Source organism: Castor canadensis, chromosome 14 (assembly GCF_047511655.1).
Source record: "Castor canadensis chromosome 14, mCasCan1.hap1v2, whole genome shotgun sequence".
Classification (NCBI taxonomy): domain Eukaryota; kingdom Metazoa; phylum Chordata; class Mammalia; order Rodentia; family Castoridae; genus Castor; species Castor canadensis.
The window spans coordinates 78,060,591-78,080,665 of NC_133399.1; the positions used below are offsets into that span (position 1 = coordinate 78,060,591).

Genomic DNA, 20,075 nt, shown 5'->3' on the forward strand with positions numbered 1-20,075 from the left:
GAATCATTTAGGGTGCCACAGCTTCTCAGTACACAGTCAATATTAAACATTTCAATAACTGGCAATTGTATTTATTCATTTCACAAACATTGCTTCCTTACTGTAGTGACTAAGATAGGCTCTTGTTCCAATAACCCATATTTAGTATTGTGCCTTGAATATAATGAATTATTTGTCAGATAAATATAAAATGGTTATGCAAAGTTTTGTGTTTTTTTTAACCAGCTTTTAAGTTCCATGGAAATTGTAAAGTGCATTCCTGGTGAGAGTCATTGTATTAGAGTATTAGACACAGGTGGGATAATTAGAAAGAAAAATTAGTCTGGACTTCAAATTAGGATTGAAATGATTTCTTCTTTGTGTATTTTTCAGGAGGAGCTTCTAGGACATCCAGTGCTACCAGCGGTCTCAGTTGTAAAACTGAGCGATCAGTTTTTGACACATCCAGTGGCTTGCTGCCAAGACCTAAACCCCCTAATGTCCGCACTGCTTGGTTATAAACCTGTTTTTACTCTGTGCATTGTTCATCCAAGTTTTACTGATGTGCTCTTGTATGTTGCTGTAATTCTCTGTGTAAACATCTGTAATACTTTTTTAGCCATTTATACAACAGCTATAATTTATTACTCAGTGCAAAATTGTTGTCAAAAGACAATTTAATACAAAATCAGTGTTTCCTATGATGATGTATTTTTGTGAGATACATGTATTTAATAGAGAAATAGTTGTATGCATGTATATTTTCTCATAGAAATTGACTCATTTGTCATGCTGCCACAGTAGTAATAGTACCATTGCATGCTGAGCCCAAAATGCTGTCTGCTTCTCCTTATTTTCATTTCTTGTAAGCTTTAAGCTGTAAGCTCACCTCCTAAATTTGACTTTGTTCTCTATTTGCTTTCAAACAAAAAGTGAGTGGTGTGAGTAATTTGATTGTATGAGTGCTACACTTCTTACTGTGAAACAGATCTTGAAATTTGTTTTCTGATTTAGATTTGATGAGAGCATCTTGTATAGGGCAGTCCTTATAATTCACCAGAGGAGTCTAGTAGGTCTGTGTAAGAGTTAGGTTTCAAAATTTTGATCAGCCATTCCAAACCATTTCAAAGTCAACTTAGAGGTTCTTTTGTGTTTTTATACATTCAAGTAAAGTATATTAATGTTTCTGAGGAAAGGAAAGAAGAAGGTGAGCTTTAGAGTTGCGGTGTCCCGCCTGCAGCAAGTTTGTTCACAGATAAGAATCAGTTGCATAGAAGCAGAAACAAGTACATGTTGAATCAGTAAATAGTACCACAAATTCAAAGAGCCAAGAAGCAGATCTGAGGTGTATGAGAACAGTATTTTAAGTAATACTGTTAGCATTGTTGTGCTGAGATGTGGTGTTTATTGTATTGAGAGAAGGTTTAGAACAAGAAAAGAATGCTGCAGAAATAACTGCTGTTGTCCATAGGATCTGATAAAGACCAGCAAGGTATGAACAATAGGAAAAATAAATTGCATATTGGTTGAAGCTACTGCTTTAAATGTTAGCAGATTTTCTTGTTTTAGTTTCATTTGATTGAATCCTCGATACATAGTTTTTACCAGTCTCACATTTAAAGGTCTAGTAATCTTGATGGGATTCCTAGTTTACTACAGTTGACTTTTGAAATTAGAATTTTTTTCTGTCAATTTTTAGTCTTACTTCATAGAACAAAATGTTACCACCAATGAAACGTATCATAGTTATCACAGCTATTCATTACTGGTCTTGCCAGTGTATCCTTAGAATGTATAGAAAAGTTTTCATAGTCAGTGACAAATCTTCATTTTTTTAAATTTTCTCTAGCCACAGTAAGATTTGTTTTTTATTTTTCCATGCTCAAGCTCTATAGTATATGTATACTGCTTTCCTTAGCACCTTTAGCAGGAAGGCATACTACATTTTACTAAGCATCAATTTACAATTTCTTGATCTTTGTGTATTCATAGATTTCGTTTAGGATGGGGCAGTAAAGCATGGGAACAGTGGAGTTTAAAAAATCATGAGAACACACCCTGGCTCTGAGGTTTTCCTGCTTCTCTCTTTGGGCTATGATATTCGTCTGTGTACTTTATGATTTGTTCTGGTGAACAAGTTTTTATACCTGCTTTACTTATGAACTTTAGCCATACTAAACCAAGGTTTTATTTTGTTTTATCTTGTTTTTAATTTATTGTACTTTTAGTGTTTGTGTAGCAATGTATCTTTAAGGAGAAATAAGATAATGCTGAATTTAAAATCTCAACTTTTGGACACTTGCCTAATTGTAAGTTAGTCAGTTAAAATTCTAAAAAGAATTTTTGTTGAGGCAAAAAAAATACATACATAAAACTGGTATGCTCATAATTGTGTTAGTCTCTGAGTACATTTTATATGGTCTGTGTTGCCAGGAGTCAGGATACAACATATAGTTTCATAGATAAAACTGTACTTTGGTTTTAGATACTGATTTAATGCCCTTAGTTTTGACTGCTTTGAAAGGAGAAGTTTGTCTTAAGTATTACTAATAACAGAGATTCAACTTGAAGTAAAACTTCAGAAAAGAAACAGTCTTTTAAACAGAATTTATAGTTTTGTTGTCATGGTAGCTTATATATGATGAATATAAGTAGATGGATAGGAATCAGAAACATGGTATTCTCTGATAGAAGTCATGGTCCTTTGAAATTATTAGGCTTAAGGAGCATTTTTTAATGCAAATCATAAGTACAGTGCTCTTCATTTTCAAGAACATAAAAAATGAAGAATATAACACTTCTATGTGGTTGATTTGTATATAATATACATACTTCGAAGATTTATATCTATAATTAGAAAGTATACTGATCTGAAGTTTAGTTATTTGACCAGATTCTTACTAAGAATTATTTAATTTCTGTCAAATGTTAAACTGTTGTTGCCTCCTTTTTTAGTAAGTTTCTGTGAAAGATTTTAAGCTGTTAAAATTATTTCTTAAGGGGTAGCTATTATCTCATACTTCGCCTGCCTCCTTTTCAATCTACATGAAAAACTCTTTCTTAGTTACTATTTTAAATAAAGTTTTCTGGTTTGCTTCTGAATGTAGTGAGTGTCATGTAGTCGTTCTGACAAGCCGTTGCCCGAAGTGTCCAAAATGGACATCTAGACAGCTTTACAAAGGTGACATGATAGGTGTGACTGTGTGCTTCTCATCTTCACATTCAGGTACTACAACTGTGAAAAGTATTAAGACCAGCACAAAGTTGAATATGTGAGTTTAATAACTCATCAAAAGTTTAATATCCTAAATGCCAAAGTCTTAACCTTTAAGTGATTGTGTATCATCTTTTAAAATGTGCTTGATGCTAATGGCTAATTTATTTCCATGGATAAAGATTAGTAAGAAACTTGAAAACCATCTGTTTAAACTTTTCTAGTCCATTGTAATGTGTTTTAGGCATAAAGAACTAGCTTGGCCTAGTGAAGAAAGAAATAAAAAGAAAACTGAATTTTGGTCCCATGACTTGTTCATTTTTTTAAAAAATAGAATAATAACTTCTGTGTGCCTTAGAAGACTAAGAATTGAAATGAAGTTAGGGGGAGAGTTTTTTATATTTTTGAAAATATTACATTTCTGTGGGAAAGAGATTGTTCAAAATGACATTCCTTAACATTTCTTTAATTGCATCATCTAATTGGTACTGTAAAATTGTTACAGTGCCACAATACAGTTAATATTACTTTTTGGCAGTACTGGGGTTAGAACTCAGGGCTAACACTTGCTAGGCATACGCTGTACCACTCGAGCCACTCCTCCAGCCCACTGGACATTATTCTAGAGCTTGAAGGAGAGTTATGTTGTTGTTTTGAGGTACTCGGGATCATTCCCAGGGCCTTGCACATGCTAGGCAAGCATTCTTAGCACAGAGCCATATCCCTTGCCAGGTGGAGTGCTTTTCAAAAAGTAACCATGCACATCAGAATTTTCCTATTGCTCCTGGTATATGCCAGGAGCCATACACACTCTTTTTAAAACTTGGTGCTAAAACACCAGTTTAAGAGGTTTTTTTATGACAATTTAAATAAAAAATAATGCCTGCTATCTAAGCTGTCAACTACAAAGTTAAAGCATCCTTAGTGCTTAGTGATTTTTAAATTCTGGTGATGGTTTTTTAAATCCACTTGGAGACATTTCTGGAGCCAACATGACAGAGCCTCAATGTTCTGTGCCTCTTTCAAACTCCATTGGTAAGTTCGGGTAAGTGGCACTTTTTATTCTAGGTGATGTTTTGGCATTCTGCTTTACAGAATAAAACTCAGGTGATAACCTGTCATTTACTGTAATAAAACAGGTTTTCATATGAATCTAATTTCCCATCTGCTATTATCAGAGTAAATACAAGTCACCAAAAAACATGAAAAATTATGGCTCTAAATTCCTAAAAAAATGACATCACAATGATAATCTTCATCAAAAGAAAACGTGTTTATTTTGTAAAATTTTGGAATTATAGCTTATCTTCAAGTTTGGAATATACCTTGTTTTTCTTGACTTCTTTCTGAGAATCAGTTTCATGTACAAATATCCAGAATTTCAAGTAAGTATATTAAGAAAGCAAGTATTAAGTAAGAGTATCTGCTTCCTATTGAGTTACCTATACTAAGCAGAAAAACCTAATTCTACCATGCAGTGAGAAGATTGCATTTTATATATTTGAAAATGAGAATGAGACTTGATCTTTAGGTGAATATCCACAATATAACATGGATTTGGGGAGTTAACTATCAAAGTATTACAGAAATACAAAACGAGTGCAAAATATACATGTAAATGTCTAACTCAAGTTACCAAAAAATAGACACCTGTGTAACTACTACCTCGATCAAGAATTAGAATATTGCCACAGTTCACAGGATACCTTGGAGCTCCTTCTAGTTTTTAACCTCTTTCTCTGCTCACAATTTTTTCTTGTGGCAATATTGGGGGTTAAACTCAGGCCTTGTACTTGTTAGGTGCTCTATTCCTTGAGCCGTACCACCACCCCTTTTTTGCTTTAGTTATTTTTGAGATAGGGTCTCACTTTATAACAAGGCAACCTGGGCCACAGCGCTATTTGTGCTTCCTGGAATAGCTGGGATGATAAGCTTATACTGCAGGATATGGGGTCTGAGGTGGGGTCACATGAACTTTTCCCTCGCTAGCCTAGAACTGCAATCTTAATCTCTGCCTCCTGAATAGCTAGGATTATAATCATGAGCCTCTGCCCCTGGCTTTACTCTTTCAACTTTAATACTACTTTCACCTCTTTGAGTTTGCTGTCAATGGAATTGTATTCTGAGTATGGCTTTTTTTTCCCCCAGCATATCTATGCTTGGGAGATTCTTTGATGATGTTTGCATGTCACCATAGCTCATTTGGTTTTATTCTGTATAGTATGCAAGTGCTTGACTACCATAATTTACTTACCCATTCGGTGACTGATGGGCATTTGGGGTGGGTTGACTTTTGTGGGCGTTCTAGTTGGAGTTGATGTGTTTTAGCAGGTAATTTGCAGTTGTCTGACCAATGTACAAATTTGCTCTTCCACATAAGTATGTTAAGTCCCATTGTTTCATAGCCTCACCGATATTCTCAGTCCTTTTTGAAATTTTAATTTGGGCTAATATATCTTATTTTGATTTTTAATTGCCTACTCTGACTAAATGAAACACTTTTCATGTTTATTGGCTGCTGGGGTATCTTCTATGAATGCTTCAAGTTTCTTGCTTGGTTTTCTGTTGGGTCAGTTTGTTACTGATTTGTAGGAGAAGTCATGTTTTGGGTCTAATACAATCCCTGCATCAATTGTGGTACAAATACTTTTAGTTTGGCTTGCCACTTCACTATAAATAGTATCTGTGAAGAAATTTCTTTCTTTTTTTTTTATGGTACTGGGGTTTGAACTCAGGCCTACACCTTGATCCACTCCACCAGCCCTTTTTTGTGATGGGTTTTTTTGAGATAGGGTCTCACGAACTATTTGCCTGGGCTGGCTTCGAACTGTGATCCTCCTGATCTCTGCCTCCTGAGTAGCTAGGATTACAGGTGTGAGCCACTGGCTCCCAGCAAACTCAATCTTTTTTTATGGTTAGTATTCTTTAAATGATGGATTTTATAAAAATTTCCTTTTACCCAAGGGTATGAAGATGATCTACTGTAGCTTGGTGTGGTGGTACATGCCTAAAATCCTGAGGCAGGAGGATCGTGAGAAACAGCTTGGGGTTCATAACAAGTTCCAGGATAGCCTGGGCTGCATGATAGTCTGTCTCTATTACTGGCTAGAAATTTTACTTTTCACATTTATATGCATAACCTCTTAAAAACCCTGGCATAGGACTGAAATGGTAGAGCGCCTGCCTAACATGTGTGAGGCCCTGAGTTCAAACTCCAGTACCACCAAAGAAATGAAAAAAAATAAACCATGGCATGCGTACCTCATTGCTGCCAGACTGAATCTGTCCAGATCACCAAAGGCTCCCTCTTAGCCACATCCCAAACCCCTTTTTTTCCTCTCCTTTGCATTATGTTTTGGCCTTTCTGCTGCATTGTTGACCCTCTTTGAAATAATCCTCTACTTTACTTGGATGACACATAGATTACCTCAATCCTTCATTCTCTGACTTTTGCCTTTGATGACTTCTACAGGCATCTGTCTTTTGAACCCCTAACACTGACTCTTCCTCAAGGGTCTCAATCATCTGTTTTTGTTTTGTTTTGAGGTAGCTCAGGCTGGCCTCAAACTCACAATCCTCCCATCTCCTGGGATTAAAGAGGTGTACCACCATACTTGTATCTCTTGGTTTTGTCTTATTTTACTGATTCTGAATACTTGCTTACTTTCAAAATGCTGTATTTACAATAGTTTCCAGATTTCTGCCTCTAGTGTTGTGTTCTTTACATAGTCCTTTACCTTTAGGACCCCTCCTGGATATTTTTTATTATTACTTCAGAGTTTTATCTAAAATCGAAGTCACTGTTTTTCCCAAGCTGCCTCTTGACTTCAGTTGCCACCAAGGCAATGTTACTTTTTTTTTCTTCAGTGAGAAAGCATAAAACCATGAATTGATGATAGTCTGCTATTCGGGAGGAGCAGAAAAGAGGAATTAATGGCACAGTAGGCTCTGTACAATTTTAAGGACTTAAAATTTGAATTTAAGACAGCCATATTTCTGTCCATTACATTCTGTGACCCAAACAAGCTTGTCCAGCACCAACAGTTAAAGATGTCACCTAAACTGGACATACTGGGAGTGTGGCTCAAGTGGTAGAGCACTTGCCCAGCAAGTCTGAGGCTCTTGAGTTTAATCCCCAGCACTGCAAATAATAAAAGTTGAAGACTTGCCTTTTTTGAAAATTTTCTCTAGGTTCTCTGCAGATGTACTTTTCTTACCCATTCTTGCAGTCAACAAACATTGAACACCTATATCCCAAGCACTTTTCTAGACATGTACCACAGGGCTAAGCTGCCCTTGTGGATTTTTTCCCTCCCAGCCTCACATGTGGATGTTCAGTAAATATGGCCTCAACACAAGGTACACTTTTAGAAGGAGTCTTGTAAGAAACTCCCAGGTATGGGGTACCCAAGAGTGTGATATTCAGTTGTAAGTTGTCATCTCCCTAGATCTTCAGTCATGACACAACTCTTCACAGTGATGGCATGGTGATAGACACTAGAGGGAAGTCCTGCCTGTCCCCCCTGCCAGATCACAGCATTCTGAGAGACTGAGTTCTAGGAATTCCTGGTGGATGAAGTAGCTGTAGTGGAAGTCTCAGCAGGACTCTTGAGACAAAGTGCACTAGAGGGTAACCTTAGCAGGGAGGGGGATGCCAGCATCTGGGTCACCTGCAAGATATGTACTATTTAGTACAGATGATTCGCCTTCTCCTCTCCCACTGCATGCCAAGAAGGATGGTTAAAGGCTAGGAACAATTTGGTTCTTGGTTGGGCTGGGATGACCCCCTGTTCATTCTGCTATCAAATTCCAATTACCTATCATGGTCTCCTTTCTCCCTCAACTCTTGGGTTTGAAAACACTTCAAGGACTGGCCCTACTTTTACATATGCTGCACATAAGTATTTGGCCTACCTACTAGCCTGCCTGCCTGCTATTTTATTTGTCTCTGCAGCAGCATTTGGATCATTTATATGATCCTAGAATGAAAAGCAATGCACCTGGAAGGCTTCTAACTGCACACAGTGCTACCTGGTGTTGATGAGGCCGGACTGAGAGACACTTTTTTTTTAACACTTTTGGTTTTTCCCCATCCATCTAGATAGCTATTAGATGAGGTTGAATGTAATCCTGGATATGGTTTAAAAAAAACAAAACCCACCCTTGGTTGTTACGGTAAAAACAAGGCAACTGATGTGCTAAGGAATGAATGAAAGGGCTTGGATTTCACATCCTCCAACCAGTCAGGAAAACAGAAGGACATTTACCTTCCTTCCAAACTTTCTGAGGATCTAGGGACTTGTTCCAGATCAGTCACAAACTAGCTTTATATTTAACTAATTGTTTTTCTTGGTCCAAAAGTACTTAATTTCCCAGTTCAAATTTTAATGATGATTTTTCTCTTGCTCACCAATCTCTGTGAGTCAAATCCAAACTCACTTTTCCTCTAAGTCTTGAAAAACTTTTAGGAAAAAGTTCCATATTCTTAAATCTAGCTATTTCCTTTCAAGGTCCCTCTTCTATCATTCCCCTCCCTACTTCATATCCTTTCTCCTATTTCTTCCAACCAAGATTTCTCATAGCAAACATATTATTTAGCAATGCCATTGCTCCCTTTTCCCCACTTAAGCTTCTTTCAGGGCAGGTTTCTGTTTTTGTGTATCTTTCACAAAAACTAATGGGGATTAAATACTAGGCTTGATAATTGGTGTTACAGACTGAATGCTTCTATCCTCCCTGCTCCCTCTGCCCCCAATTCCTATGCTTAAATCCTAACCTCTAAGGTAATGGTATTAGGAGATAGGGCCTTTGGAAGGTAATTTGGTCTAGAGGGTGGAGCTTCATTGATGCGATTAATAAACCCCAGAATTCTCTTGCTCTCTTTCTACCACATGAAAATGCCAGAAGTCAGAAGAGGGCTCTAACAAGACCCCTGCACCTTGATCTCAGACTTCCAGCCTTCAGAACTGTGAGAATTAAGTTTGTGTTCTTTTATAGATCAGCCAGTCTATGGTACTTTGTTTTACCAACCCAAACTAAGACAAATGATTTTCAATGAATACTGTCCACTTGTCACAATTCTCCAAAGGGACTAAAACAGAGCACTTCCTAAACACACAAAATTCTTGCAACTGTGATTTAAAGCTTTTAGCAAAAACTCCTAATTCCTAAAGATTGCATGAAAGTGTATAAAATAAGGTAGGGGTATGGAAACATGTTCAATTTTATCTCTTTCCAGCCTACAGCAATACTCTGTGAGGTAAGAGAGGCAGCTCTGTTGAAAAAACAGAACCCATAGAGGTTACATTCAGTCTAATCTATGACATACAGAAGCTTAGCCAGTAGTAAGTAAGTCATACTAGAAAACATATATTAATGATCTTATATTTTAATCCACTTAGCAGTTAATAAGAGTTCAATAAAATAGAGAACATGCATTAAGTGGTCTTTATTGATGATTCACATTCAGTTATTTCTTCATTATCAGTTCTTCAGTTAATTATACAGGCATGATAAGTTATTTTCTATTTGCTGTGGGAATTTAAATGTAAAATAAATACAAAATACATTTGTGGTTTAATGAACACTTGATGAAGCATTTTTTTCAGAAGTATTCCTATGGTCCGGTTTTATCCCAGATTTGCCTTCTTATTTCCCCAGGAATTGTTTATTAAACCACATAATGGATCTGTGATCTTGTGAACCAAGTTCACTGTGAGGCAGTGAACTTGAGTTTTAATTACATTAGACATATTTCTTGATCTCATCATACAATACCAATACAAAAGCACCGCCCATGCCTCTCAATACATTGGACCAGGCACCTTTGAAGAAAGCTTTGGCTCCTTCATCTTTTGCAATCTTCCTCCAGCAGTCAAGTGTCCCCGTGTACATGATATCAGCTGTGGAGACAGAAGTAGGTAAGAGTTCTCCTAACTCTGGAGAAAAGAGACTTTTCCTCTGAAAGATACCTGTACACAGTGTTAGCAGTTTTATAAAATTAAGGCCATCTGGGCATTAAGCCTCAGCTTATGAAACATTCAACTGGACATCTTTGCATAACTGTTACAGGCTGGTTCTCCTGTCATTCCTACTCCCAGGATCTGTTAAGAACTAGGGCTGAGGGTTTGGCTCAAGTGGTAGAGCACCTGCCTAGCAAGTACAAGGCCCTGAGTTCAAATCCCAGCACAGCAAAAAAAAGAAAAAAAGAAGAACTAGGGCAAGCAACCAACCAATTCACACACTGTCAAAGTATGGAGCAGGAAGGGAGCATGGGAAAGCAGGAGTATCATGTGGTGTAATTGCCTTTTTATAGATGAACAAACCAGAGCAAGTCTCAGGTTATACTGCCCAAGATTCTATAATGAAAATAAAAAGGTACAAATGCTAGGTTGAGCCATATGAAACTGCCTAACATTTGGCTTTTTTTTTAAGAATGGCAATCTCAGATCTATAGAAGGTAGAACTTTTCTTCAAAACAGCCTGCTTTAAATGAACTAGCTAATTACATCTTCCCCCTTGTTTCTGCACCCAGGCTCTAAGGAAAGAAGGTCTAAGATCTCTACAATGCCAGATTCTCAATTAACTTCACTTCTAAATAGCTCACTTTTGATATTCTTTTCATTTCTTTAATAAAAAGAAGTAACTTTTCCCTGAGGAAACACTTGAAAATGGACAGGGGAGGATTACAGACTTTCTTTTCTAAGTCCTTATCAAACAATTTTGCCAGTGAATTTAAAATACTGAGGACTAAAAAGAAGCCCTGAATAGTGTTCTCTCTGGGCTATCAGGAAGCCTCACAAGAGTAGAGATCATGCTTACCCCCCTTCCGGCCAGACTGCATCATCATCCTACGACGAACAGTGTCAAAGGGGTAGGACACCAGCCCCGCCACTGCTGTCACACTCTGGGCAATCATCCAGCTCACGATAATGTGCACATTCTTGGGGTCGGGCAACATCCCTGCAGACAGAGCCAAGAAATCAAATACCTTTGAGGCAATTGCTCTCAGCAACTCAGAAGCAGATGGGGGAGACAGGAGGCCACTGCACCTCCAACTCCACGCCCTGCACTTCCAAAAGAACCTGCTCCTCTGAGGATACCGCACTTAAGACCAGGCAGCCAGTCCAAGTTGGTTGCTGGCCTCTCCCAACCCAGGGGAAGCCAGCAGGTTGAAGATGCTTCAGATTAAGGTGGGTAACTGAACAGTTGTGTCAGGAGAGCGTTGGGCTCCCTGTCTTTCTTTCTGAATAACTCAGGGCCAGAGTGCATTTCAGTAGAGGGAACAGAGAATCATTTAGCCATTCATACATTTAGGCCACATGGCCTCCTCATTCAGAATCCTCAGTTTGGCCCAGAACTGGGAAAAGACAGGATTAAACAGTCCTTAGTGAGTTATGGATTCGGCAGGATCCTCTCTCCACACACCCTCCTCCGCCCCGTCCCCATACCCAAAACCCCCTCTCTCACCCTTGGCAGTGTCATAGACTCCGAAGTAGGCAGCTCTGTAGATGATGATGCCCTGCACAGAGACGTTGAAACCCTGGTAGAGCCCCCGCAGGCCATCAGACTTGAAGATCTTGGTAAGACAGTCGCCCAGCCCACTGAACTCACGCTGGGCGGCACCCTTGCCTACGTCAGCCGCCAGCCTGGTCCTAGCGAAATCCAGCGGGTAGACAAAGCAGAGAGAGGTGGCCCCAGCTGCCCCGCCGGAAGCCAGGTTACCCGCAAAGTAGCGCCAGAACTGCTTATGTCGGTCCACGCCCCCCAGGAAGATCTGCTTGTACTTGTCCTTGAAGGCAAAGTTGAGAGCTTGGGTGGGGAAGTAACGGATCACATTGGCCAGGTTACCCCTCCAGAAGGAGAGGAAGCCCTGCTCCTTGGGGATTCTCACGACGCAATCCACGATTCCTTTGTACTGTTTCTCAGCGCTGATCTGTTTGCTGGCATGCTGGACCTGGCGGGGGGGGGGGGGGGGGGTCGAGTTAGGGGAGGAGGTGAGAGGGCAGGTGACAGAGGACAGGCAAGGTCGAGGAAGGAAGAGAGAAAAAAGAAGGTTTGCACTGCCTCAATTTTTTTCCCCGCTGTTTTTAAAGACAGAGTCTGGCTACATATAGCCCAGGCTGGTCTTGAACCACTTTGCCTCAGTCTCCCAAGTGCTGGGATTACTAGTGTATAACCACCACGCCCTCCCCTAGCTATTATTTTCCACTCTGTCTCCCTCAAGATGCATGAAAAAAAAGTCAATTTCATTTTGAAAAAAAAAAGCTTTCAACAATACATGTAGCAATATTTATGCATACTGTATACTGTCTCACACACAAAAAAAAAAGTATCCAAAAAATCAAACAAGCATTGAGGGAATGTAAATAAATATGTAAGTTACTTTGATAACAAGCCAAAAAGTCCAATTTTGCCTAAGCTATCAGGGCATTTGAGGGAAAAGGTTCACCCCAAATAAACTAAAAGGGTGATTTAACTGGAAACACAGTCATTTATCTATTGCATTTTCCCTAGGGGTTTACTGGGAGATAGAAATGAGTAAAGATCCCTTCCTGCCTCCAACGAGCTCCTGATTTAAATAGAGATGGTCTACAGAAGATGACAATTCTCAGTGTCACTTGCTCTCCCTGGACACTGAACATCTTCATTGTGATGGATGCTGTCACGACGAATAAGCTCGCTAGGCATGATCTCCGGATTATTCAAGTAATCAATGCATAAGAATTTGTTGTTGCAGTGAGTGTTTTGTTGGGGGATTGAAGACCATTTTAACTCCCAAATTGAGAAGCCCTGGCCTTTTGAGTAGGTAGGAAAAAACAGGAGAGATGGGATGAAGACGGTGAGCCATTCAGTGACCAGGCAGGGGAGATAAAGATTTGAAGGCAAACTGAGTAAGGTGATCTGAATTTATTCTGAAAAATTGTTTCTTAATGTTTCAATGCCTCAGTTTCTTCATCTGTAAAATGTGGGGAGGGGAGAGAATTCTTGTCTTACAGAAGTAATATAAAGATGAACGAAATACGCACATCCATCTACAGCAGAATGCATGGGTCACGGTGAGTTCTTGAGTAACAATGATTGATTGGATGTTTTTATTGTAAAAGGTGGGTACCGATGAGAAGGTGCAAAGGATGTTGAAAATCAAAAGGTGAGATTTCCCCTCCTCTTCCCCCAAGAGGCCTTGCATGGTGTGCCAGTGCTGTCCTACGCGCAGGATCTGGCTGGCTTGTACACCGACTCCGGGTGGGTTTCCATATATAGACACCCGAAAGCTGGGCGCCACCCGACACCAGGAATCTGCCACTGACGCTGGACCTGTCTCTTACGCAGAGGGCACCTTCCCCTTGGCGTAGACCAGGCGCCGGGGCCTGTGGCCTAGCGCACAGTTTCTGCAGCGCCCGCGTTCCCGCGTCGCGGCGGCTCGCGCCGCATCCTGGCACCCGGCCCGGCCCGCACCCCGCTCGCCGCGGCCGCGCGCGCGCCGTCCTTACCTGCAGCAGCAGTTTCACCCTCTCGATGGGGGCGACCGCGGTCTTGGAGACGGCAGCGGCGATGCCACCTGCCAGGAAGTCCTTGAGGAAGCTCAAAGCGTGATCCCCCATGGTGACAGCCGGGAGCACACAGCCTGCACGGAGCCGCGCTCTTGCTCTTGCTCTCGCTCTCGCTGTCGCGCTCGCCTGCCTATGCGCTAGCCGGGCACCGCCACCACCCCGTTCCGGTCCCTGCGCGCTGCGAACGGGCCGCTGGCCCGGCCCGCCGCCCTCCTTATATGCCCCGCCCGGTCTCTCGCGAGAGGAGGCGGAGCCCGGGGCGCGCGCGCTGCGCATTGGCTGGCAGGTGCGGGACACCCCCGCTCGGACCCCGCTCTGCAGAGGGCATTGGGGGCGCCGGCACTTCCGGGAGGTAGGGCTGGGCCGGGGGCTGTGCCTTCAGCTTGGGACATTTAAAGGGCAAATTCATGTTATCTGTCCCAGCGCGCGCACAGGGAACACCGTGTCTCTGCAGCATGTGGGCCGCTGTATTTATAGCACAAGACGGCTTAGCCTGGGGCCCGACCTGGGGACAGACACGGGACCTGCTGCCTCAAGCAGGGCTTTCTTTAACCTCGAGCCTGCACGGGACGCGCTCCCGGCCAAGGGATTTCAGGCTTTTTAAAAATTCTTTACTGCCTGGATTTGGGCCCCTTCGGAGCTGTGCGCTCTGGCACACAAATTATGATCTTCCTACATAAATATTAGTATCACTGGATGCTGTGATTGCCACATATAATCGCAACTTACTGTCTCCCACTTATTTCAATTCAATCGTTCAATTATTCATTCTTTTACCAAATATCTATGTGTCCGGCCCTCGGTGACACCAGGAAAGGCCGAATGCCGGGACCAGGACTTGAATACTTGTATTAGCAAAGTGCAAGTGCGTGTGTGCTGCTTTCCCCTTAGGCCAGCCTGTCACACTGACACCCGGTCTGATGACTCCGAAGACATAAGACATAGGACATTCTTCTGTGAGCCTCTCGGACACTTCGCAGCGCACAGGAAGGGCTCGGTGGACCAGAGATCTCAGTGGAATCTCAGCACAAACCTGAGCAGAGTCTTTGCAGGAGCTGGCGCCTTCTTGCGGGTCAGAGCTGTCAGCCTTTCAGGGAAGGTCACTCCTTGGCTACATTTGCCTTTTTAACAAGCAGCCTGGGCTGGGAAGACTTTAGCTAGTCCCAAGAATTGATGGCAATTATTTTTTTAAGACACGAATGTGAGCTTTATTTTTCCTTTCCTCTTTTTTTTTTAAAGACAGTTCAACTAACCATCTTTCCCCTAAAATGAGTGCAATTAATTTTTAACTTGAACTCTTACTCATTTTTCTAATCACATTTGCTAATGTTCATTTGCAAAATTATTCATTTTTTTCACATTTTTTAATGTTTGTTGATAAATGCAGACATGTTAGGTGTTAATTGAGCTGCACCTGTGTGTCACTCTGGGTCTGAAGAGTTAAGTAGAGCAGAGGTCACTTGTTGGGTGCCAGCACCATGGAGGATATGCATTTATGCAAGGTTGGGGCATGCTACAGTTTGGGAAATCAAGGTGAGCAGTATGAGGCTAGGAACTCTTGCAAAATTTACGGCGGTCAGAGCAGACAGAAGCATTGGCAAACAGAACAGGCATGTATACATTCATTCAACAAACATTTGCTAAGCATTGATTGTGGACCAGGAATTAAGTTTGGCCCTGTGGATTGAATGTAGTTTAGTGCATTTGTCAGTAGTTCAGCTTCATTTCATGTAGAGACTTCCAAGGACAACTTAATTCATGTGTTAGTCCTTTTTGGTTCTAATAGTGCCGTATTCTATCCTACTAATATTGAGTAGTAGCTTAAACCATTTTCCTTGAATTGTGCATTAGAGTTTTTATTGTGAAAAATAAACACTTTTGCAAAAGTTCCATTTTTCCCTTTAGATTTTTTTTCCCCTTTTCATATGTTCCCAAAGTGAAATGGACTGATTAAGTTTTTTGTTTTTTTTTTAAATGTCAGGCACCAGTGGCCCACACCTGTAGTCCTAACTACTTAGGAGGCAGAGATCCGGAGGATCCCAGTTTGAAGCCAGCCCCAGGCAAACAGATCACAAGACTCTATCTTGAAAAAAAAAATTCACAAAAAAGGGCTGGTGGAGAGAGGCTCAAGGTGTAGGCCCTGAGTTCAAACCCCAGTACCGCAATAAATAAATACATATTTTTAAAGTTTTGCAGCTCCTTCTTTATGTTGACTAATTACTCTTCAGAAATATGGACCCACTAGTAATGTTGATGGGTTCTTGTTTCTCATAGCTTCTCCTCCCACACTGGCTTTAAAAAGTGTCTTTTAGTTATTTGAGCCATTGTGCACTTTTTAACTGCTGTGAAAGTACACAAATTCTATATGATGCAGTTTAATTTGGTTGGATTTTCCTTTTTGTGCAAATTTTGAAGTTTTGACCACTGAGGGAGTGAATGCAGTGTGTTGATCTGTGTTAGCAATTCTTTATAGAGTTGGGGAAGTAAATATATGTTGAGAGGTTTTCATTTTGTTGTTTTCCTTTTCATATTTCTCTTACATTTGTCCTATCAGTGTTATTTATGTAAATATGAACAAATGTATATTATGAAGATATACATATTCTGGTGTAAATGTAACTCTCTTATTACATATGAGTCTTTTCTAGAAGAAAGATGTTTGGTTACTTTTAAGATATTTCACACTACATTTTATATGATGAGGAGATATGGATTCAATGTCACTTTTCTCCATACCATTTTTGGGTAATCCCAATCCTTTTTTCCCCCCAGTACTGGAGTTTGAACTCAGGAACTCAGGGAGCTGTGCTCTCTACCACTTGATCCATGCCTCCAGTCCTTTTTGCTATGGTTATCTTAGGTATAGACTCTCACTTTTTGCCCAGACTGGCATGGACCACAATCCTCTTATTTTAGGCTTCCTGATACTGCTGGGATGACAGGAGCTTGTCATCACACCAGCTTAGTTCGTTGCCTGGGCTGGCCTAGAACCATGATCCTCTCAATCTCAGCCTCCCAAGGAGCTAGGTTTTCAGGTGTAAGCCACCAATATCTTGCCCAACACTAATTCTTTTTGCAGTGTCGGAGATTGAACGCAGGGACTCATACTTGAGCACTTTACCACTTGAGTCATGCCCCAGGTCTTTTATTTTTTTCATATAGACTCTCCTGCTAACTCCCCCCCCCACACACACACACACTTTTAGCCTTGGGCTGTAATCCTCCTACCGCTACCTGGAGTGGCTGGGACCATATGAGAGCACCACAGTGCTCAGCTTGTTTTTGAGGTAGGGTCACACTTAACTTATTTGCTTGGACTGGCCTTGAACCATGATCTTCCTATCTTCATCTCCCAAGTTACTGGAAGTACAGGTGTGTGCCACAACACCTGACCCCAACACTAATTCTTAAGTAGATATTTTCTTCTTGTCATTTTTTATTTTATGTTATTAATTCTAATTTGTCATATCTTTTTAATTTTAATCTTATCATTTTTACATTTACTTACATGTGTATACATTATTTGGGCCACCTACCCTGCCCTCTTGTTCTCCAACTTTGTTGAAGAGAAAACTTAAGAGATAATAAGAAAAACAGCAGTTTGGGTAGTTTGAGATAAAGATAGCTATACAGAGAGATTCCTAGCATTGCTTCCATGCACTTGTGTATTACAACCCACATTGATTCATCTCTACCTGACCTCTTCACTGCTTCCTGGTCTCCTTCCCATGGTGGACTCTGTCAGTTTAAGATTATAGTGAGCACATCAACCACATTCAAGTTTTAGGTTTCCTTCCCTTTCCCTATTCCTCCTGTGTGCATTTTCTCCTTAATGTGTGACCCATGTCCAATAATATTCCTGCATTTGTTTAGGTCTGTACTCTGCATATGAGGGAAAGCATGCAATTTTTGGCCTTCTGAGCCTGGCTAACGTTGCTTAAGATGATGTTCTCCAGTTCCGTCCATTCATTTGCGAGTGATAATTTATCTTACATTCTCATAATAGCTCTAATTCGTGAAATGTCCATGATATGACACATTTACTTGATCTTTGTTCTTTAAGAAAAGCTGACACATGATTCTACAAATGCTTAAAAGATAAAAAGTTGTCTACTTGTATGTCTGGATTTTTCACTATCAAGTTGTACTTAAACACCACCAGAAGATTTTTTAATAGGAGTTTAAATATTAACCTAATTAACATACTGATTCAGGAATTATTGTCATCTTTTTACACTTACTTGTATCAGTCAGAATTTTTGATATTTTCTGAGTGAGAGATATCCTATTTTTCCTTGGCCTCACTCCTTAGAGCTGTAGCTGGAACCCTTGACAAGAACTTTTCCACAGAAGCCTGGCCACTGTCCTCTCCGTCCATGGACTTTCTCAGGAAAGCGGCCTCAGATGCCCTCAGGAGCATGGGCTGCCTGTGGTCACAAGATACACGTATCATTTACACAGGCCAGGGAGAGAATGGAGCACAGCAGAACATGTGTCTCCTGGCCAGTCCTAGCACTCAGTGGCTTCCTGCCATCGTGGGAACGAGCTCTAGGAGATAAGAGGACACTCCACATTCAAAAGTGTCAGGACACCCTGCAAACCAGGGAACAGGGCCTCTAGAAATAGAATGGGGCATTGAGTAGCCTTTTGGATCTTCAGCAGAATTAATCTCTTTTAGGGCTGGGGATGTGACTCAAGGAGTAAAATGCCTGCCTAGCAAGCACAAGGTAAACCTCAGTACTGCCAAAAAAAAAAAAAAAGTTTCCCAGAATTAATCTCTTTTTACCAAATTGTGAATAGAGAAGCCACAGGAGATTAAAAAAAAATACACCTAAGAATTGCTGATGGCAGTGATATGTCATGCCTGTGTGCAGGTGTATTTCTAAAACTTAGGAATTAGAACACATTGTGTGCTCAATTTCAGCAGTAAGCAAAGAGGACCAAAATATTTTTTTTTTATTTTGTAGGGTTACATAAGAATTTCCAGTCAAGACTGGAGGTGTGGCTCGAGCAGTAGAGCAACTGCTTTGTAAGGGTGAAGCCCTGAGTTCAAACCCCAGTACCACAAAAAAAAAAAAAAAAGAATTGCCAATTGAAGGTATTTATAGACTAATTCACATGACACACTGGTCTGTAAGGACAAAGCAAGTGAATGTTTCTCCACAATTCTTGCTCAGAGTAGTCTAATAAATCAGGACAATACCTAACATAATACATAATTAACACATCTTTTATATCAAGTGACTTTTTATAATCAATTCCTTATTAAAGGGCCACACAACCCACGACCAGGAATCATGAGTGTGCATGCAAAACATTTCAACCAGCAGCAGTTAGCTCAGACCAGGCAAAGATATGAAACTGCTACCTAGGTCTTTTTTTAAAAGCTCCTGTCATTTAATGTAGAACCTGTTTACCCTGTAGTGGCCCATTCTCTTGGGTATCCATTTTTCTCCTGCTCTCCCCCATCAGAATTTAAATGATTTGAAACATTTACATTCAACTCATTCGCTCATTTTTTTTCTTTTTCATTTTCCTACAAGCATTGTATACCTACTCTAGACCCCAAACAGTCTGTAGGGTACAGGTGATAGAGCTCAGAAAGGTAAGTCACTGTCCTGGAGAACCACACATGGCAGGAGCAGACATAATGTCCTGCCTATCAGGGCCCAAGTAGAGGCTGTGGTTAGACTTCCGAGTGAGTGGCCTTCAACGTGCTACCTAAGTCAGAACTTGCATCTTTACATTTTGTGAATGTTTATGAAACAAAACTTTAGTTAGAAGAACGTCAAACCTTGTTACTTAAAGCAGGAGATGGGGAGACACTAAATCACAGAAAATACGATCAGAGGGACTCCTCCCCGAAGGCCCTCTGCTTCCTGGAGAAGTGGAGTCAGGCTGGTCATTGGTTGGTGGAGGCAGGGAGGCCTGGGCACACAGCCTCTTCCCTAACACAGGTTGCCTCTGCAATTCCTCAAGATGGCTTGCAATTTCCCTTCTTCCTCCCCAATCTTAGCACCCCCTTACTTTATCCAATACTCCAAAAAAGCATTTTAGTATCTTTTGTCACAATGGATCTTATTTTTACTCATGTGTTATAATGCCTTCTGACCATAACCATCCACCTTCCCTGTTAACATCTTCCAGTACCACTGATATGTAGTCACTGTGAATGAAGCCATCTATCACTTGGAAAAGACTTGATTGTCTAAGCACATTTTGAACTGGCTTCCCTAGTGTTCAGTGGTTCATACGTCCTCTCAGTCATTTTTTAAAGTGCTTGCTCTATTCCTGTTACTATTAAAGCCAATGTTTAATGACCATTCTCA

General features: G+C 40.7%; 2 protein-coding genes across 5 annotated transcripts in view; one reads left to right on the forward strand and one right to left on the reverse strand.

Moving 5' to 3' along the window:
• The window catches only part of Cfap97 (cilia and flagella associated protein 97), a 33,318-nt gene extending 29,818 nt beyond the window's left edge, over window positions 1-3,500 (forward strand). For all 4 annotated transcript variants that reach the window (XM_020161547.2, XM_020161548.2, XM_074054860.1 and 1 more), the window contains one exon: window positions 373-3,500. In XM_020161547.2, the coding sequence (XP_020017136.2) occupies window positions 373-500 (128 nt within the window). In that variant the 3' untranslated portion in view covers window positions 501-3,500. The remainder of the gene's footprint in view (window positions 1-372) is intronic.
• Window positions 3,501-9,626: 6,126 nt separating this feature from the next.
• Window positions 9,627-13,951, reverse strand: Slc25a4 (solute carrier family 25 member 4). The gene is made up of 4 exons (XM_020161550.2): window positions 13,687-13,951; window positions 11,663-12,149; window positions 11,015-11,155; window positions 9,627-10,095 (listed from the first exon to the last, which is right to left on the reverse strand). The coding sequence occupies exons 1-4, from the start codon at window positions 13,795-13,797 to the stop codon at window positions 9,938-9,940; spliced, it is 897 nt and encodes a 298-aa protein (XP_020017139.1). The 5' UTR covers window positions 13,798-13,951; the 3' UTR covers window positions 9,627-9,937.
• Window positions 13,952-20,075: the final 6,124 nt, after the last annotated feature.

What these genes read in the sequence shown, in the direction of transcription:
- Slc25a4 (XM_020161550.2), bottom strand. Translation starts at nt 13,797, where the DNA reads ATGGGGGATCACGCTTTGAGCTTCCTCAAGGACTTCCTGGCAGGTGGC. An exon ending in AGTCTATGACACTGCCAAGG is followed by an intron (nt 11,156 to 11,662) that starts GTGAGAGAGGGG and finishes CTCTGTCTGCAG; the next exon opens with GGATGTTGCCCGACCCCAAG. An exon ending in GCAGTCTGGCCGGAAGGGGG is followed by an intron (nt 10,096 to 11,014) that starts GTAAGCATGATC and finishes CTGTCTCCACAG; the next exon opens with CTGATATCATGTACACGGGG.